This window comes from Ovis canadensis, chromosome 3, assembly GCF_042477335.2.
Source record: "Ovis canadensis isolate MfBH-ARS-UI-01 breed Bighorn chromosome 3, ARS-UI_OviCan_v2, whole genome shotgun sequence".
In the NCBI taxonomy this organism is placed as follows: Eukaryota; Metazoa; Chordata; class Mammalia; order Artiodactyla; family Bovidae; genus Ovis; species Ovis canadensis.
In genome coordinates, this window is record NC_091247.1 from 14167612 (window position 1) to 14187161 (window position 19550).

Sequence of the window (19550 nt, forward strand, 5' to 3'; positions counted from 1 at the left end):
GTGGCCAGAGCTAGACGGGACCCCCATGGGGGTTTGCCCACTGGACAAGAGAGGGGGGAATCATCGTGACAAAGAGTAACTCACCCGTCCAAGTGCCTGATGTGGGGAAAAGTGCAAACCCGACCTTCATCTGGGTCAGTTTCTGCCCTGCCAGCCCATCTGGAGAGGTGAGTTGGGGAAACAGACTGTTCCATGGTAGGCCGTGCTGAGTGAGTTAGCGGGGCAGGCCAGAAGCCAGGCTCCTGTGACCCTGCACTCGTCGGCTCCAGCCTGGCCTGTGGCTCTCCAGGTTCAAGTGGGAGCAGGAAGTGGGGTGACAAAGGGAGCTTCTTACATGTGCATGCCTGGGGTGGGGGCATGTGGCTTGGCCTGCGGCAGGACCTGGGCGGGGGGCACCCAAGACTGTGCCCCTGGTATGTGTGAGACGCGTGCACCCACCCACAGGCCCCTATCCGCACAGGCCCACAAAGGACGGAGACTCCTTCTGTCTCGGGGTTAGTTACTAACTAACTAACAAGGGTTAGTTTCCTTGTAGAGTGGCTGGTGACTGCCCTGTCCATAGCCCAGGCTGCGGATATGCTGCCTGGCTGCTTTGGGGGCTTCAGAGGGTGGGGATGGGAGTGGTACAGCCTCACCCCAATCTGGCCAGGCTCTCCTCGGCCATTTGCACACCCCACCCCCAGGCCGGGAATGCAGCCCAAGTCACTCCTTGTAGGCTGATAGACCAGTGGCCAGAAGACCCAGCATGTGAGGTTCTTCATGCAAGAAGCCCTTTTTCCACTCACCCGTGGCCGATCACCCAGGAGGCCTGGCTGGCAAGCAGCTAAGCGGGCCCGGCCGCCTGGGGAGAGGTCACCATGCCAGCCGTGAGAGCTGGATGTTTTCCTTCTTGCCTTTTTGGTCTTCCTGTGATCTCCAGTTCTCTTCTGTGGCCCTCTAAAATAGCCATTAATTAGAGCCTGGTAATTAACTTTCTGGTTCGAGTAATATTTTGCAAAGGAATTCCATTAAAGAGTCGATTTGCATATCCTCAGACCTGGGACCTGGAAATAGCCAGGGTTTTTCTAGGAGAATGGGCAAGGCCCTGCAGTACCTCTCAGGCCTGGCATCCAGGCCTGGGCTCTGCTGGCACCTATGGGCACGAGGGGGCTGAGCGGGTGGCTGTCCTGACGGCCTGGGGAGATGCTGAGTCGTGGGAGATTTTCCCTAGGAAGGCAGGCAGTTTTGTTCACAAAACTGGCTGGCTCAGTGGCCACATGCCCAGACAGCAACTGCACACCTGCACATAGATGCCCACATGTGAGAGCTCAAACACAGAACACACCACACACACTGTAAAACAGGGGGTATGTAAACGCACATGCTGGTAGACACGTACACATAAGAAAACAGACACAATACGAACAGTAGCCAGAACTCCTTGAGCGGGTAGAATGAACCGTATGTCCATAGTCGACCTACAAAAACACTTCACGTGGTCCAACCCAACATGAAGTGCCAGGCAGTGTTCCAAATGCTTTACATGCAATTCCTCATTTCAGATCTACAAACATGTACAAGGATGCTTACATATACACACCTTCATGAGGGCAGCTGCATACTTGTAAGACATATGAAGACATGCACTCGTGAGCCTGTCAAAGGCATGTGTACATGCCTACAGCCACCTGTACAGGAAAAGGCTTCTCTAGCCTTTAAAACCCCAGCTTGGGGCTGATCACATCCTTACTAGCTAATTTCCGCCGTTCCTAAAAATATTGCCCAGCTCGGATCTCTGGAAGATACACACGAGGGAGCTGCAGATCTAAAAGGAGGGCGATAAAAATGAGAAAGCAGAAATAAATTGGTTCTTTTCCATGTCCGGGTCATGTTCTGTGGCTCCCCCTCCCTCTGGAGATGAAGCCCAGAATCATGTGTTCCTTGGCAGGGCTCCAGGCAGCCCTGCCCCAAAGGTGCCCATGGGGCTCCGAGTACCACGCTGCAGGGGGGCTGGGACCTGGACACAAGGCCAGGCTTCTGGGATGGTCCCACCGCCACACCTTTGACCGCGTGCCTCAGTTTCCCTGAATCTAACAACCCCTGCACTGCTTACCGATGCTGTACAGCGACAGACCTCTCAAAGTGCTGTGTAAGTGCCAGGCTTCCTTAACGATAATTATCGGATTAAGAATTAAATCTGGTTCCCTTATGGAGAGCAGAGCAGGGGAGGGGGAGCTGCGGAGCACTCCTTGTAGGTAATTAATGAATTCCCTGCCATACCGCTTGGAAGGCAGAGGCCCATTTAACAAAGATCCACCTACATGGATGGTGGTGAAGGAACCAAGGAAGGCCAAACAGGGCAAGGAAGGCTCTTACAAAGGGCTTGTCAGAACGTTCAGAAGGCAAAGGACAGGAACAGACAAGACTCTAAAGCAGCAGCACAGCACTACTGGCCATTAAACCCAGGAAAACAATGCTCAGTGACTAACCAGCAAGAAAATGCAAATAACAAAGAAATGCCACCCTTGTGCCTATACAAACGACAAAGACTGTGTTACCGATGACACCCAATGTTTTCAAAGGCGTGAAGAAACAGGTGGGCACCTCAAAAGTCTTTGGGGGAGTGTAAATTACTACAGGCTCTCGATGGGAAACATATTTATCAAAAGCCTGAAATTGCTCTTATTTTTTGACCTAGTAATTCTAAGACTTTATCTCATGGAAACAATCACAGATGGAGACAAATGATGCATATTTAAGGATTAAATACCAGCACCATTTTTAATAAAGAAAAACTAGACAGAACATAAATGCCTAGATTACTAAAAAGAAGTATGGTCCAAACATCAAAAATCGATTTTTAAAACACATATAGGACAGGTTTGCTTTCTCGGGTGCAGACAAGTCCCAGGGTCTTTCTACTCGGCTATTTCTTGTGTTCAAAGTAGCTGTGATCCTCCACACAGCCCTCTTCACCTTTCATGGGACAGTAGCGTCTAGTTCCATCTCTTGAATGGTAATAACATGATTGCACGTTATTATCCCCACACTGCAGAGAAGACAACTGAGGCTTACCAAGACGGACTGACTTTTCCCTCCAAATATTAACTTCCACTTACTGAAAACTTACAACACGGCTGTCTAACCGCTTTCATGTGTTATAACTTATTTAATAAAATTTTAGAAACATTTAAGAAATGTGCAAAACCCAGTGTTAGTTGCCAAGGAAACAGCACTGAACAGGACATTTTCTATTAAGTACATGATGAATATATTAATATTAATGTTTCCAATGACGTGATTATCATCAGACCCATTTTGCTGATGGGCAAACTGAGGCTCAGAACAGTTAAGGTGACTTGCCCCAGGAACTGCCTGGCTTTAAATCCAAAGATCACATACTTCCCATTACTCCCAGACACTGAAATGCACCATCATCTCAAGATCACCCAAGGGAAGACGGAGGAGGACTGGGCACTCGCTGTCTACAGCAGGGGAGGGAGAGAGTCAAGAACACCCAGGCCTGGGTGCCCAGCCCAGTCTGCATCTACTGTCAACAGAAAACAGATCCCCTCTTCCATTTTCTCCAGTTCCTCACCAAGCTCCCTCTCCCTGCTCCAAGAAATGCCTCACCCAAAGGGATAGAACTGATTTCTGCCTACTCGGGGCCAATGGAGGGTCCCTGAAAGCCCTCACCCCTACCTCCCAATTATCTCCCTCCCTTAGTCTTACACCGCTGGGAATCCTACCCTTGGTAACTTTCAGGTGTGGGAACTCCTGGCAACACACACATTCCCTGGACGGGGCAGTCAGTCCCTTGCTCCCTGATCAGCCTTGGGTACCTGCGCCTGGGATGCCCACCTGTGTGGAGGGCCAGCATCACCCAGAGCAAATACTGCAGAGGGGAAAAAAATGAGGAAGGCATTGTATTGCCAACTGACCCTCCCAGCTACTTAGGAACATTAATAAATAAATGAGTGAGTTCGAAATTATCTTCTGGGAGGGCAGAAACACCACATCCAAGATCGCTTTTACCAGCATTAAAGCTGTCTTGTAAATGAGGCAGGAACATTTCCAGTCTGCGAAAAAAAAAAAAAATGCTTTTGCCAGCACACCTTTCACCTGGGACGCCTCGGAGCGGCATTCATTTCTATTATCCACAGGCAACGATTACCTGTCCTTGGTGCTTATCTCCAGAACCTCCAAAGAAGAAATGAATGTTGAGGGGCCCAGTGATCTTAGAGACCAGCTGGGAACCTCCCCAGGCTGTTTTCAGGGAAATAAGTATAAAGGCTCAAATCTGCGGCCCTTGGGCTTCCCAGAGCTCAGCTATGCGCCCTCCCCAGCCCTGGCTGGCTTGACTCCAGGCTCACAACCAGACATCAGCCCTTTCCCTGCCATCTCCACACCTGGACCAGACTCCCGTTCCCAGGGAGCCGAAAGATCCCAGAACAGAACCAACTGGTTTCCAACCTCCAGATGAGAGGATCCCGGTGCAAAAAATAACCTTCCCAACACAGCAGTTTGTGGAGCATGGCAGAAAGCGTGCGGCAAAGCCGCTTCGGCAGCAGCCATGGAGCAGACAGATTCACCCAGTGTCAGACCCCAGGCGGCCGCCCCCGAGTGCCCGGTGTTCCTTCTCCACGTGAGGAGGTCACGGGAGCCAGCTCACACTGGCCACCCGAGAGGCCCCCACCCGCCTTCCCATGCCCATCCCTTCATGCGGACTGCTCTCTCTGCACTTACCCCCTTCCTAGGGAGAGGCATGGCAGCTCGGCGGGGTCCCATGGAGCCAGGATTCAACCCCCTCCTCACTGCTGGGCCAAGTCGGAAGGCAGCTGATCTGTCCACCCAGCCTCAGCAGCACCACACCACGTCAGAGTGCGGGGGGAGGGAGGCATCTCTGCACTCACCCAGGTTTGACCATGAGCTTGGGGGGTGGGGTGGGGTCACCAGAGCTGGTTTTACTCACTTGACTCCAAACAGGACGCCTCCAGGAACTGCCCCAGAGACATATCTGCCCGTCCATCCCAGCGGCAGTGATCAATCTATTTCTAAGCAAGGCAGCAAATCAGGAGATCCCAGTCCTAGCAGAGCCTATTTCAGCTCCAAGGCTGGGTAGAAGGATTTCAAATTCCATCTCTCTGCCTGTCCGTGGGAAATCTGGGCTCCCTTCCTGTGCCAGAGGAGCCTCCAAGCCAGATTTTGTTTATAGAAAATTAATAAGACAATCCCACACCACCACCAGTGACATTCTGCTCCAGCTACCGTTCACCACTGGCGCTAGAGACAGACTCGCAGTTTTACTCCCCACCACGGCCCCCACTCTGCACCCCTCCGGCCTGTGGCAAAGCTGACCCGAAGTCAAGCTGGGCAGGACCTGCTCCAGGTCATCTCGACCACGTCCCGACCTCCGCCCAGGGTTGCCAGCTGATTGCTCGGCAGCATCTCAGTGCGGGCTGCCCGCTGGAGGGAGGTAAACACAGCATGCACGCTGCCTGCTCCCGGAGGGCAGACATACTCAGAGGCTGGACCGCCTGCCATCTCTCCTGCTCCCCGGACCACCAACACAAGCACACAGAACTAGGTACGTACACAAGGTCTCGCATGCGGGTGCAGAGGGTCCTGACCACCACCCAGGAAAGTGCAGCGAAGGGCATGTTCCCGAGGGAGAAAGCCGGAGAAGGCAGGGGCCAGCCGGAGGGAGGAAGGCAGCAAACCGGGTGGCCTGCCGCCCAGACAATAACAAAGATGGGAATCGAGGTTTTCAAAGACGCAGTGGCTGCACCCAGCACCGAGCTCTGGCCTGGCTAAATCTTCCTGCCAGGACACGCCTGGTCCCCTGGGGCACTATGGCCATCAGAGAAAGGCTGAGGGTCCTGCCTGGGACTGGGGTTGGCAGCGCGGGGAAGGAAACCAGCCGCAGGCAGCAGTTAGGATGCATTAGAGAGAGCAGCTCCCGGTGGATGAAAATTAAAGGTCTAGTAATTCTCCTGGAGGGTGGAAGGGGTACTCTTCGGGAAGATGCTAGGGGTCAGTTAAACAGTCAGTCAACCTTGGGCAGGAGTTGGGCTATAACTTGTACTCCTCTGCCTGCTGGAACTGAGGAGGAGGGGAGAGACATTTTCATTCTACCTGTGCCTCCCCTACAGGGAGTGCCAACTTGCCAATCACACACAGGGGCACAGCCCTATGAAGGGAGGCAGATGCCAGGGGCCTGAGACACAAGGCTGAATGCTGAAAAGGCTCCTTGGTGCCTGCCCATTCCTTCACCTCCACTTAGCTGAGCAGGGACACGTTCTAACTGGCACTAGAATCCATCACCATGCCTGTGCCCAAGCAGGAAGGTGCCAGGGTTGGCACGCTCAAGGAGGGGAACCTGGGCCCTGAAAGGAGAGGCTGTGTCCGCCCAGTGCCCCCGCACACGGACAGGATGGCTTGTCCTTGCGAGCTGAAGCCTGCTCTTGCCAGTGACTCCTGGCAGGCTGAACCACCTCCCCTCTCTCCTCTGCCCCACAAGCCACCTCCCCTTGGAATTTCCACACCTGCTCCAGTCTGGCCCGGGAAAAGGAAATGGGGAATTGGAGACACCCCTGGGAGTGGAGAGGTGAGAGAGGGAGCAGCTGCCTGGGGCTGGAAAGGATGAGGCCCTTCTTCCTTGGCCTCGGGCACTGCCCGCTCGCTCGCCCCAGCCCCCAGCGCCCTACTTAGAGCAGATGTGTCCCCTAAGCGACCCAGCCCCCTGCTCCTCCCCTCCAGATGTTCACCCTTTTCCTCACCGCTGGGTCTCCGCAAAACCCAGCCGAAATGCCTTTCGTATCGGGCACTCAAGGGCTCCAGAGGCAGGGAGATGGATCCTCGGGTGGAGGTGCCACTTCAGCCCCCAGCGCCGGGCACTGCACCGCCCGGGAAACAATGCCCACCACGGCGAGGCGAGGCAGGACTTCTCGGGGAAGGCACTTCCCTCCGGGCCTCGACCCGAGGTTCGGGCACCTCGTCCTCACCCACCCGGGGGAAGAGAGAAGGGTCCTCCCGTCGCTCCTCCCCGGTCCGAGGTGGCCCCACAAGTTGCCGGAGGGCGGCGTGGGGAGCCCTCGCGCTTTCGGCGCGCCCCCGTCCCGGCTCTCGCTTTGTCCCCGCGCCCTCCCGGGCGCATCCCGGGGCGGCGGCGCGCGGAGGCCGGGCCGGCGGCGGGCTCACCTCTCATTGTCCGCGGCGGAGGCGGCGGCGGCGGCGGCGGCGCTGCGGAACCCCGGCAGGATGTGGCGGAAGCTGTGGTTGCGGTCCAGCTTGGGCTGGCTCTTGGTGCGCTTGATGGAGCCCTTGAGGCGGCGGCTGAGGAAGCCCTGCGCGCGGGGCGACAAGAGGGGGAAGGGGAGGCGGGGTTAGCGCGGCGGCGGGTCCGGGACCCGCGCGGGACCCGCGCCCTGGCTCGGGCGGCCGCGCGGCCGAGGGCGGGCGCGGGCTCGGCCTCGGCCCCTGCAGCTCGCGGCCCGCGCCGCCCGCCTGCCGACCGAGCGCCGACGGCCGGGCCCGCGCAGAGCGGCCCAGCCCACCCCGCGCCACCCGCCCGTCCGCCAGCCAGCCAGCCACGTCGCCCCCGCCCCCTAAGCCGCTGTTGCCATGGCGACGCCGAGCCGAGCAGCACCGGCCGCGACCGAGGATGCCCGAGCCCCCCGGGGCGCGGGGGCGGGGGAGCCCCCGGGGCCGAGGGGGCGGGGCTGCAGAGGGGCGGGGACCCTCGGGGAGCCCTCCGCGGCCGCAGCCCCTTCACCTCTGAAGAGTAACGAGGTCACACCCCCCACCCACCTGGAGGAGTCCACGCCCCCATCCCGGTCCGGGATTGCCTCCACCGGTGGAGGTGAATGTTCTAAGTCTGGTTGGTAAAGATGGGGGAAACTAAGGCTCTCCACGAGCGGGCGTCGGGTCCTCTGGGGAACAGCCGGCCAGCGCAGCTCCTGGTCACCTGGACCCCTAACCCGGGCGTCTTTCCTTTCGCAGGTGACTGTCACAGGTCCTCGGGGTGGAGCCCTTTGCCTGGAACCATGGTACCCCAGCAGGGGCAACCCCCCTACCGACAGGGTGACCTAGCATCTAGCTCAGGGAGGAGCTGAAGGGTTTGCTGAGTATCCACACTGCGGGCTTCAAGATTTGGAGCCACCTCTGGGGGGAGGCTGGACCTTCTCTAGAGGGACTGCTGCTTGGCCCATTCGTGACTTAGGGCAGTGGGGGGGTGGGGGGAGGTGGTGGTTCAGCTCCTGGGAGGAGTATGGCAGATCTCAGCCGGGCTCCCCATGTAGCCATTCATCCATCTACCAGGCTGCGCTGGACTCTGAGACCTGAGCCTAAGCTGAGCCCAGCCCCAGAGCTCCAGGTCTAATAGAAGAGACAGGGAGGAGACAGCAAGCAGTACAGCAGGTTGAACCAGTGTTCCCTTTAGAAGTGACGGGGTAGACTGGGGGCTGAAGCGGCCACAGCCTGGTGTGTTTTGGACTTGGCACCTTCAGGCAGTTGGAGGGAGGGGAAAACTGAAGGAAGAGGGATTCCCTGTGAGTCAGGTTGTCCAATATGGATTTTGGGGACTCACCTACCCCAGCCTCACTTCCAGGTGATATAAGGACAGAGGGAATGGGATATTAACTCATTTGGAAGTTAACATTGTACGCAATCTGAACACCACATTTCATCCGTCACACCACATTTCATCCATCACCTCTCTGGTCTGGAGAGAGAGTTGGACATTTACTGTCGGCCACGCCCTTGCTGGGTCTGTCCATCTCCCTGATCCTAGCACCCTAGATGTGATGAGGACAAATATTGATTACACACATCATCTCATGTCACCCACACAAAGAGAAATGACAATAAACATCCCTTTCTGCAAATGAAGAAACCTTGCTCAGAGAGGTGAAACGACTCACCCAAGGACACACAGCTTCCAGGCCTGCCTGATGTCCATAGGACCCCCCCTCCTCTGCCCACTTTCTTCAAGCTTTCCCTTTTCTGATCTTTCTGCCCCTACTTTCCCCTCCCTCTCAATCTTTCCCGTTCATAGAAGACCAATTCCTGTAGCCACATGTCAAAATTCTGCATATCCTTCAAGGCCCAGCTGAAATGCCATCTTATTCAGGCCTTCCCAGGTAGTGGAGTCCAAATGCCTCTCACCTCTACAGTCTGGTATTACCCATTAAGGTACTCTAATCACCTGCAGTTCAACAACTAGAGGGTTAGGTCACCCACTTCCAGAGGGGTGATGTAGATGTATCAGAAACGGTGGCAGGCCAGGGGAACGGCATGCTTTCTGGGAGACACAGCAACAAAGCAGGGACGTGCACCTCCAAATAAGCTCTTGCCGCTCCCAACCTTGGCCTCTTGCCAGGTGTGGGAGGAGGGGGAAGCACCTGGCTAACTTGGAGGGGTTCTTCTCTCACAGGTGTTGTCATCAGGAGAGTTCTGCCAATGGGCTTATAGTTTTTCTTGGTTTTTATTCTCCACCCTGATGAAAATTTTACAGTTTTTACACTCTTGTGGTACAAAGAACCATGGAGCATGTTTCACAATTTATGTAGTTCATCATGTAGCAATGTGGACAGTTCTCTCCTATTCCTGAGTTTAAAAAAAAAAAAAAGTTTTCTTCCTTCTAGGAGGTTGAATGGGACACATATCACTTTGTCTTTCCACCCTCACCCATCCAATTTACCCTTAATACTCATCTGGTAAGCATTACTTGTTATCTTTAAAGTCTATTCTGGATGGACTCCCTGGCAGCCACCCATACTGATCATAACCTTGCGGACTCAAACTCTAACGTTCACTCATTTCTCCACTGTCAAGAGCCTACTACATGCTAGACACGATGACCAAGACCATGAACACTATGAGGTGAGCACTATATAGAATAAGAGGCAGACAGGGAGCTCAGATTCACTGGGGAGGTGACTGTTCGGGGGAATGGAGAAGTCCCCCATTAAGCCCCACCTCACCACACATGTCCACCCTGGAGGACCTTGAATCCCCCTGAGGACCCAGCTCAGAGACTCTACATATGGCAGGTTGAACAAATGCTCATCATCCTAGAAGGCTCAGCTGCAAGGGGACTCAGATCCAAAAAACTGTATTATAAGGGTGACTAAGGCCCAGAGAGGGGAAGGGTCTTTCCCAAGGTCACACAGCAAGGGTAATCAAAGACTCTGGCCTCCAGTTCCCTGCCCTGTCCAGCCTCACAGCTTGCCTACTGACCTCCTGCATGGGGTGAAGGGACAAGGGTGGCTCCCCACCAGCCCTGGATGAAGAGAGATGACCTTTTCTCCTGTCCTTTCATGGGCAGGCCCCAAGACATGATTTCTGGAAGCAGCTGCAGCCTTAAACTCAGAAAGAGGGACTAGTCGATCTTTAGTGAGAGGCAGTGGGCAAACCATGTCCCTTCTTTCAGTAAAAAAGGGTACTCGAAACTCACTACACTGACAGTGTCCAATGGCTGAGAGCTGGGAGCCAGAGGCCCACAGATAGGGCTCAAATCCAGCTCCAGAGACCACTGGCTGCAAGATGCTATGCAAGGCCCCTCACCTCTCTGAGAAATGGGTGGGGCCTGCAAGGAGGATGAAGTAGGACAGACAAAAATCTGCCCCCAACTTTGCACACCCCCAGGGCCTGGGTTTACCTACCTCTCCAGGAGGCCATCTCTGACTACATACTCCAGCCCAGCTGATCACATCCCTCAGGCCAGCTGAAGTCCTATCATAGCACTTGTGTCCAAGTCCTAGTTCAGATAGTTCAGTTCAGTTCAGCCGCTCAGTCGTGTCTGACTCTCTGCGACCCCATGAATCGCAGCACACCAGGCCTCCCTGTCCATCACCAACTCCCGGAATTCACTCAGACTCGCGTCCATCGAGTCAGTGATGCCATCCAGCCATCTCATCCTCAAGCCGTGGGCAAATAACTGGACCTCTCTGAGCCTCAGTGTCCCTACCTGTGAAATGGGTTAAGGATGATACCTACTCTATTCCTGCTAAGCTGCTTTAGTTGTGTCTGACTCTTTGTGACTCCATGGACTATAGCCCGCTAGGCTCGTCAGTCCATGGGCTTCTCCAGGCAAGAATATCGGAGTGGGTTGCCATACCCTCCTCCAGGGTGTCTTCCCAACCCAGGGATCAGACCCCCATCTATTACGTCTCCTGCATTGGCAAATGGGTTCTTTACCACTAACGCCACCTGGGAAACCCTGCTTATAGGGTCATGGGAAAGATTAAATGAGATAAGCTATCGTCAGTAAAATGGTAAATACTAAGCAACTAAGCACAGTAGTTGCCAGCTTTATTATCACTATACCCTAGGCTGGCTCTGATACAATTTTGCCCTGAGAAGGTACGGGACCACCCCAGGCGGGAGTCCGTCTAGGCTCTCTGAGGAGCTTAAAAGCACTGTGACAGCAAGGACGGGGCTGGTGTCATGCCCAGTGAATGAATGAACGTGCTTGCAGAATTATCCTGCAGACACAGAATATGGCTCAGTTTGGTAGTTTTGAACTCTTTTAAACACGCGCTTTCTTCTAAAGCAACCTCACAGAGACTCTGAAGGTTCAAAGTGCCCGGCCGGGCGGGGCTGCTCCGGTGGAGGCCTCAGCTTTCATTCACGGGCCCAGGGTCTGATGTCTAAAGCTCAGTGAGGTGCCTGCCCAGTCCGCAGGGCCCAAGCCTGCCCCCTCCCCAGACGGGGTGCTCTGCCTGTGCTAACACAGCCCTGTTCCCGTGCACTTAGGTCAGCTGTGGCCCCAGGGGCTTTAGCACGAGCTGCTGCCTGGTGTCACTACCCCCCACCCTTTGGTGACTGGGTGTGGACAGCCCTCAAAGCCTCTGCCCATCTCTGTGACAACTCACTGCCTATGTGGACGTCTACCCTCCCACTGATCCATGTCAATGTTCCAAGCCCCTTGGGCTTCCATCCATGTCAATGACCAAAGGGCAAGAAAGTCTGGAGTGGAGGACAGACAGGCCCGTGGGGTCTCTGGCTGGCAGGACCCGAGTTCTCAGCTGCTCTCCCATCTCTATTCCTGACACTCCAGTTCTCTGTCCTCCCATGCTGTCCCCCACTTCTCCAGGAAGTTCCGGGAGACCTTCTCCAAGGTCTTTCAGAATTCCAGACACAGGATTTCTTTGTTCACCATGTCAATCAATTCCGTGTGATGATGATGATGATAAGCTACCAGTTATGGAGCTCCTACTCTGCCAAAGTCGCTATGCCCGGGGCACTCACACAACCTGTCTGGATCCCAGGGAGGCGATCCTAGGAGGGCCAGATGCCTCTGATGGGGAATCTTCATGGGGACATGTGCGTCAGAATTCAGGAGGTTTGGGGTTTTCAAGTAGGGAAGCAGAGGCTCAGAGAATTTAAGCTGCTTGCAGAGAGTGGCAGAGCTGTTAGGTGGGCGAGCTGGGACTGTAATTAGGAAAGATCTAGTCTCTAGGAGTGCAGGGAAGGGATCCCCTTACACATACATGCATGCCACACACACATACACAGTCAAGTGTCAAAGGCCAGAGCAGAAGTTGACTGCTCAGCCCCTCTTCCTTATACCCAAGGCACTATGCTGGGCCTGGGAAAGGGAGAAAAGAAGGAAAGGTGGGCTTCTCCCTGAGTGCAGGACTGTCACCTGCGGCTCACAGGTGAGGATCTGGAGGTTCAGAGAGGGGAGCCTTGCCCACTCCCATCCTCATGGGTGCATCCATCCCCACCCAGGAGGCAGCATCTGGCAGGGCGAGGGGGGGGGGGTGGTATGGGTTTGCATTCCAGCGACAGCACTTGGGCACCTGGGAGTCATGGGTCACCACTGGACTCTCAGCCCACTTCTCACCCGAATGTAAAGCACTCAGCACCACGCATGGCACATAGTAGGTGCTCGGGCAGCCCCCAACTCCATCGTCTGTTTGGTCCTGCATCCTGAAGGTAAGCTTTCATCACCTTCTTCCCTTTAACAAACCAACTCCGAGTCACTGCCAGTGGGTGGGTGGGCCTGACCTGCGGCAGTGCTCAGGATGGAGGCAGAAGCCCATGGTGTCCCCTTAGCCCAGGCCCAGCTTCTCCTTCGTGGCCATATCTAAGGGCTGCACCCAAACAGAGATGCTTCAAAGGAGGAGGCCATCTGAACAGGCATGTCTCTCCATTTCTTTCTGAGGCTCTGTGCAAATGCCAAAAACTCACCTAAACAGGAAAGGGAGGGGACAATTCCACCTAGATATTGCCATCTCTCTGCGCCCCAGGTGAGGAGATATGCTCCCAGAGGCTGGCAGGCAGACCTGATGCTCTGGCAGGCTGAAAGGAGCACCTCACTCTCTCTACCCTAGTACAGGCTCCAGGGAGGGGCAGGGGTGATTAAGAAGCCCTGCTTCCAAGATAACAGGGTGAGAGCCAGGAGGGCCCACAGCTGGCAGCCAGGCCAACGCCCACATGACACAGAGAGTCACCCAAGACCCAGAGAGCAGGGGGACTTTCCCAGAGTCACCGAGCAGGGCAGGGGCAAACCATTGTCCAACCGAGGTTCCCGTTTCTCCTTGCCCAGTGCGCTCTTGCAACATCAGCATGCTTCAGAGCCGCCCAGCTCCCTGGGTTTCCTCTTTCCAGGCCTCAGTCTTCCCATCTGTACTACGAGGGCCTGGGTTGGGTGATCACCATGCTCCTTTCTAGAGCTGACATTTGACGATTCTCTAAAGCTAGAGCAGCTGTCTTCTACAGCCGGGCTCTCCCATGCTTGGCACTAGCAGCGCCAGCAAATTCTGTGGCTTTGCCCCAATCCTTCAGATGCTCAATTCCTCCTGCCCTCTTTCCTGGCTATGGGGGATCTGCCCTCAGCAAGCTGCCAGGCCTCCCTGGCCGCCTCCCCTGGGAACTACGCACCATCAAAGAGGGTCCCAGCTGGGGAATGACTCAGTAATGGGGGAATGTCAGACACTGTGACAGGTGAAAGCAGAGAGGAATTTAAAGGCAGGGTCAAGTTAGTGCCTTCCCGGTGGCCACCCACTCACAGGCCACCCTGTGCCCATAGAAGCCTCCCTAAGCCCGTGCCAGTGCTCCTTTCAACATGAGTCCTCCACATTCCACCCTACCCAGAGAAAGCAGTCTACTCAGTCACCCAAAGAGAACCAATTCACGGGCCATGAGAACCAGGAGGCGACTGGAGCCTGACACTCAAGGATCACTCTTGCATTACAATATTGCCCCGAGGGACTTTCCTCGTGGTCCGGTGGTTGAGAATCCACCTTGCAATACAGGGGACGAAGGTTCAGTCCCTGGTTGAGGAACTAAGATCCCATATGCTGGGGGGCAACGAAGACCCGACACAGTCAAATAAATAAATAAATATTTTTAAAAAAAACAGTGTCTGGATAACTACAATCAAACATGTTCTCGTGGAGAAATGCGCTGTGCTCAGTTGCCCAGTCGTGTCCAACTCTTTGCGACCCCATGGAGATTGTAGCCCGCCAGGCTCCCCTGTTCATGGAATTCTCCAGGCAAGAATACTGGAGTGGGTAGTTGTTCCCTTCTCCAGGAGATCTTCCCAACCCAGGTCTCCCACATGGCAGGTGGATTCTTTACCATCTGAGCTACCAGGGAAGCCCAGGAGAAATACCCAGGGCCAGAAACACACCCAAGTTCAAGGACATGCACAGAGCACATGGTGGCGGGGTGGGTGGGGGGGAACATAGTCACAAAGAAATGCATGTATGATCAGAACAGGTCTCCCCGGCACCACCAGATATACACACAAATGCATGTGCACACCAACCAACACACACATAAATACACACTACCATGAAACACACAAGTAAACATACAAATATACTGGGACAGGCTCACACATTGACACACATACTCAGCTGTCATCAGGCACTCACAGAGCTACACTGACGGCCAGGCCAAACCCACCAGCCCACATGCGCTCACGAGAGTGGCCGGTAAGCACAAAGAGCCAGGAGCCCAGACCTTGGGCCGGAGGGGAGAAACTGGCTCCCTGTAGTGGTCTCCACAATCAGGCGGGTCTCATCTTGTGCCAGTCTCCGAGGACGACCTACTTGCTTCTCTTGCACCCTGGTAACTGTCTTCACAGTTCTCTGAACGTGTGGTTTCTGGGCGCCTTGAGGCCTGGCAGGTTGTTCAACAGGATCACACCCCTACCCAGAGCTGGAGACCCCTGCCCCAAACATCTCTCCCTCTGTCCATCACCACTCCTAAAACACCACCACGTGATGCAGCTGATCAGGTCTAAGGAATCTCTGGGTGAAACACACTACTTTCCCTCCCCCTCCCCCAAGAGGCATGGTAGCAGAGTCTTCCCCCAGTTAACGTCGTGGGCCCTAGGCCAGTGACCTAACTACTCTAGCCTATTTCCTCTTCTGTAGAACGGGAAAGATAGCAGCCATCCCACAGGTTGTTGGAATGAGTCAGTGGGATCATGCATGGAAAGAACTCAGCCCGTTTCCCGGCACATGGCGGAACACTAGCTCCTGTCATCAGAACTGTCACTGCCGCCGTTTTTATTGCTCAGACTTTGCTCAGCTCCCAGGGGCCAGCCCAGCGATTAGCCAGAAGGAAAGAGAAAGCGGCAGCTCACAGAGCAATCTCTAGGACCCAGAGCTCCTGTGATGGAGAAGGGGGCTGGTCCACTTTCCTGCACCCCAAAAAAGGCTGGCTCTCTGCCCTCAAAGGCCCCTCCGCCCAGCTGGAGAGGTAGCCCAGGCCATTCCTAGGCACCCGAAGGAGCCTCCTGGCTGCTTTGGCCGCCTCCAACCCTGCCACCCTCCCCCTGTTCATTCTCCAAGAGCATCCAGAGGGACCCTTCGAAAAACAGATGAGATCCTGCCGCGGACCAGCTGCACTCCCTTCCACAGTTCCCCAGGGCTCCTGGGGTGAAGGCCTACCTGCCTGGTGAGGCCCGAGGCCCCTCAGGATCTCCCCCTGCTTGGATCCCAGGGGCTTCAGCGGTGCTCCTGCCACAGGGCCTTGGCACAGGCTATTGCTACTGCCTAGAACAGAGGCCCCTCCTGCCCAGTGGGCCCTGCACATCCTTCGGTCTCTCCTCAGCCTTCTCAGGGGCCTCCCCGATGCCCTCACATTGAACGAGATCTCCCTGCAGACCTATCATAGTTGTAGTTAAACGTCTGCTTCAGACCTCCCTCCCCTACGGAATTATGGGGGCCATCGTGGCCTGGGTCCCCAGTGCTGGACACCTCGCAGGTATTCCATATATACTTCCTGAATGAATGAACAAGTATTTATGATATAAAAGAAAAAAGAGGAAGGCAGACAGAGAATATGCTCTGAGAGGCTTTTTAGGGGGGTCCACTTGGGGTCAATATGAGTGGACTTGCTGGAGGAGGCAGCTTTTGAGGGCATAATAGAAACACTGAAAGGGAGGCAGTGGTTGGGCTTGCTGAGATCATCTGGGGCAGGGCAGCCATATAAGGGGTATTCCAGGCAGAATCCCAGTTCAGGCAACGGAGCTGAGGTAAGACAGCAGCAGGCCTGACTGGCTTCGAAGGCCCTGGAGCGATCACAGGTCTTCTGACCTCCAAGTTACACACCCTCTCCCCAATGCAGAGCATGCCCAGGTCGAGGGGGGCTCTTAGAAACCCTGAGAGTGTAGAGGAGGGGGCATGCAGTTGGGAAGCTGGGAGGGGGAAATGAGGACATCAGAGAGGCCGTCCCAGTGCCTGCCAGTGCCCAGGACTGAGCGACATCAGTGACCAGAGGCCAGACACTCATTCCTACTGTCTCAAGCAAGAATGTGATAACCCAGAGCAGCCGGGAGTGACTCACTGCCCCATGAGCCCACCCCAGAGGTCTGGATGGCCACATGCACTGCATCAGCTCTTTAAGCCCTCGGCCAGCCCTGACCTCTGGGCGAGTCCAGCTCGAGGCCACATGGCTTCGGGAAAACCAGCTCCCTCCGGGAGCCACACCCCTGCAGCAGGCTCTCTACTCTCTCCCTCTGCCTCCCTACCAGCCCCATCATGGAGGCCCTGGCACCAGGCCAGTCTTCCTGGGGTGACTCACTGCTTCTCCCTATCAGCACGTCTCTGTCCTGTGCTCTGTGCGCTCTGTGTGAGAGAATGCTCTCAACAGAGGCTTCCTGGCAGAAGTAGCAAGAAAACCATGCGCAGAGACAAGAAATCTGTATTCAAAACCCCGCTCTGTAATTAACAGTAACAAGAACTATTCCAACGCATTAATAAGAGTAAGCCAGATGTATTTATTAAGCTCTGTCTCAGCTTCAGGCACTATATCAAAGCTTTACATGAGTTACTCTAGTTCTCATAGCCCAGTGTGCAGATAAGAAAATGGAGGCTCAGAGATGTTAAGCTACTTGCACAAGATTGCATAGCCAGGAAGTGGCAGAGCTGGGTTCCACCCAGGTAGTCTGCCCCAGAGCTCAAGTCCTTCCATCATTCCATTACTGCAATATGAGGCTCTGAGCAAGTGACTTAGCCTCTCTGTGACTCAGTTTCCCTATCTGTAAAATGAGGATATGGCCTAGCTGATCTCTAAACCCCTTCCCAGCTTAGGCATGCCATCTTTCCCCTCCCTGGTGACCCATTTGCAGGTGACAACAAGGGGGCCTTCTGGAGACAACAGCTTGCCAGAAGGAAGGATGCTCATGGTGGAACTTCAGGCCCTACTGGGATGGGGAGCTTCTGTTGGGTAAGATGGCCTCACCCCGCCCCCCTCCCAGGTACCTTGCTGGCCAGGGCTAGCCCTGGAGCATCAAGGCAGGGGAGAGGAGCTATCCTGTTTCTCCCTGGACCACAAGCCACCAGGGAGCACCAGGACCCCAGGGTGCTCCCAAAGGCCAGAGCAGGAGGGAGCGGCAAGAAGCAGGGGGCAGCCCCATAAATCCACCTGAGTGAGCAGTGCGTTTAAAAGCCCTTTTCACTACAGGATACAAAATGCACCATTTGGGGAGAGGATTTTATAGGCTATTTCTCCTTCTGGGTTGATTTACCATCTACAGGCCAGGCTCACCTGGGCGCCTGCCCCTGAGGGATCATGGGAACCCATGCAGCGGAGGCAAGGTCAATTTCAAGGCAAGACTGTGGTGGTCCGGGTGGCTTGTCCTGACCTCCTCCCAAGTGGTTGGCCACTGGGCTTCGGGGACGTAGTGAGCTGTCAGGAGCTGGGGGTGTTAGCTCACCCACTCCCCTCACCCCACACTCACTCACCGGATGCATTCACGCCTCTCATCGCTCACACATCTTCATCCCACCAGCCCCTCCGGTGCCCGCCACAGGTGAGGCCCTGCCTCTGTGCCTAGGGCTCAGAGAAATCAGAAATAGCCACCACCCTTAAGAAAGTCACCACTCTCTCTGGTGGATGGTTAAGCCACAGCCTCTGTGTTCTAGAGCCTGGGGTGGGGATGCCTGCAGGAACCACGGTGGGGGTGGGTATGGGGGAGGGAAGGAGCTTTCAAGGAAGGGAAATGGGGAGGAAGCATGGGCAGAAGGGCCAGCCTGCACAGAGGCACGGACCCTGGGACAGGCCTGGGGGCCTCAATGCTGGCGGGGGAGCCAGATCACCCCTCCTGGCAGCCATTGATGGCGCTGGAGGGGGACAGGAACAATCACGGCTCGTTTTAGATGTTCCCTAAGCAATTCCACGAGAAAAGTTACTCATCCCCCGGCAGGGCCTTGTGTTGGAAACAGATGCCATTGCCGCCACTTCCAAAGAGGGCCTCCTGGCTTGGGAACAATTCCCACCCGAAGACTCAGATATAATTATGTCTGCAATCCAACCCAAATGCCACTTGGTGTGACAGAGGCAATCACTTCATTTCTATATGGGGTTGGGAGGAGGCATCTGAGCTCTGGCTCCCCACTCCCAGGTTCCTGGGTTCCCTAAAAAAGGGGAAGGCCTTCAGGGGCCATATGTCGGGGTGGGAAGAGGGGAGCCAGGGTATCTGCCCTGCTCATGCCCCTTCTGACATGGAGGGGTGGAAGGGGTGGCCAGAGCAGCTGCAGACAGGGGCAGAACATGATGAGATCAAATGCCAGCTCCGTCCCTGATCTGCTGTGTGACCTGGGTCAGTGCACCTCCCCTCTCTGGGCCTCAGTGTTCTCATCTATTAGATGGAGAGACTAGCAACACTGGCCAGCAGAGACTGGGTTGTGCATTGTGGGCCAGGCTCTGCAAGACCTCCATTGTCCAGGCTCACGAGCTGAGCAAGCTTCAGCAAGTCCTTCACTCTCCGTCTGGCTTGGTTTTGTCACTTTAAAAAAAAAATGGGATTTGTGTTATATGCCTCATGGTATCTATCATCAGATGATACCCAGTGAGGGCTAAGCAGAAGGCCTGACCCAGAGGACTGCGCAAAACAGCCTTTACGACCACGCCCCACTCCTTATGCAGACAGTAAGGAGCTGGGACTCACACCCAGGTGGACCGGACTTTGTCAGAGGACACCCAAAATGGAGTGTCTACTAGTCCAGCCCGGTGACCACAGTGCAGACACACTGCCCACCCACCTGCACATGGGCCCCTGCTCTTGCTGGGAGGCTGCCTGGGCCCCAGATCTTGCCCCTCTCCAT

General features: G+C 55.3%; 1 protein-coding gene across 13 annotated transcripts in view; it reads right to left on the reverse strand.

Annotated features, from left to right (window-relative positions):
- DAB2IP (DAB2 interacting protein) overlaps nucleotides 1-19550 on the reverse strand; it is a 210505-nt gene that overhangs the window by 79675 nt on the left and 111280 nt on the right. For 10 of the 13 annotated variants that reach the window (XM_069582530.1, XM_069582528.1, XM_069582535.1 and 7 more), the window contains exon 3: nucleotides 7180-7325. The exons of the other annotated variants lie outside the window; for them this stretch is intronic. In XM_069582530.1, the coding sequence (XP_069438631.1) occupies nucleotides 7180-7325 (146 nt within the window). The remainder of the gene's footprint in view (nucleotides 1-7179; nucleotides 7326-19550) is intronic. 13 annotated transcript variants of the gene reach the window in all.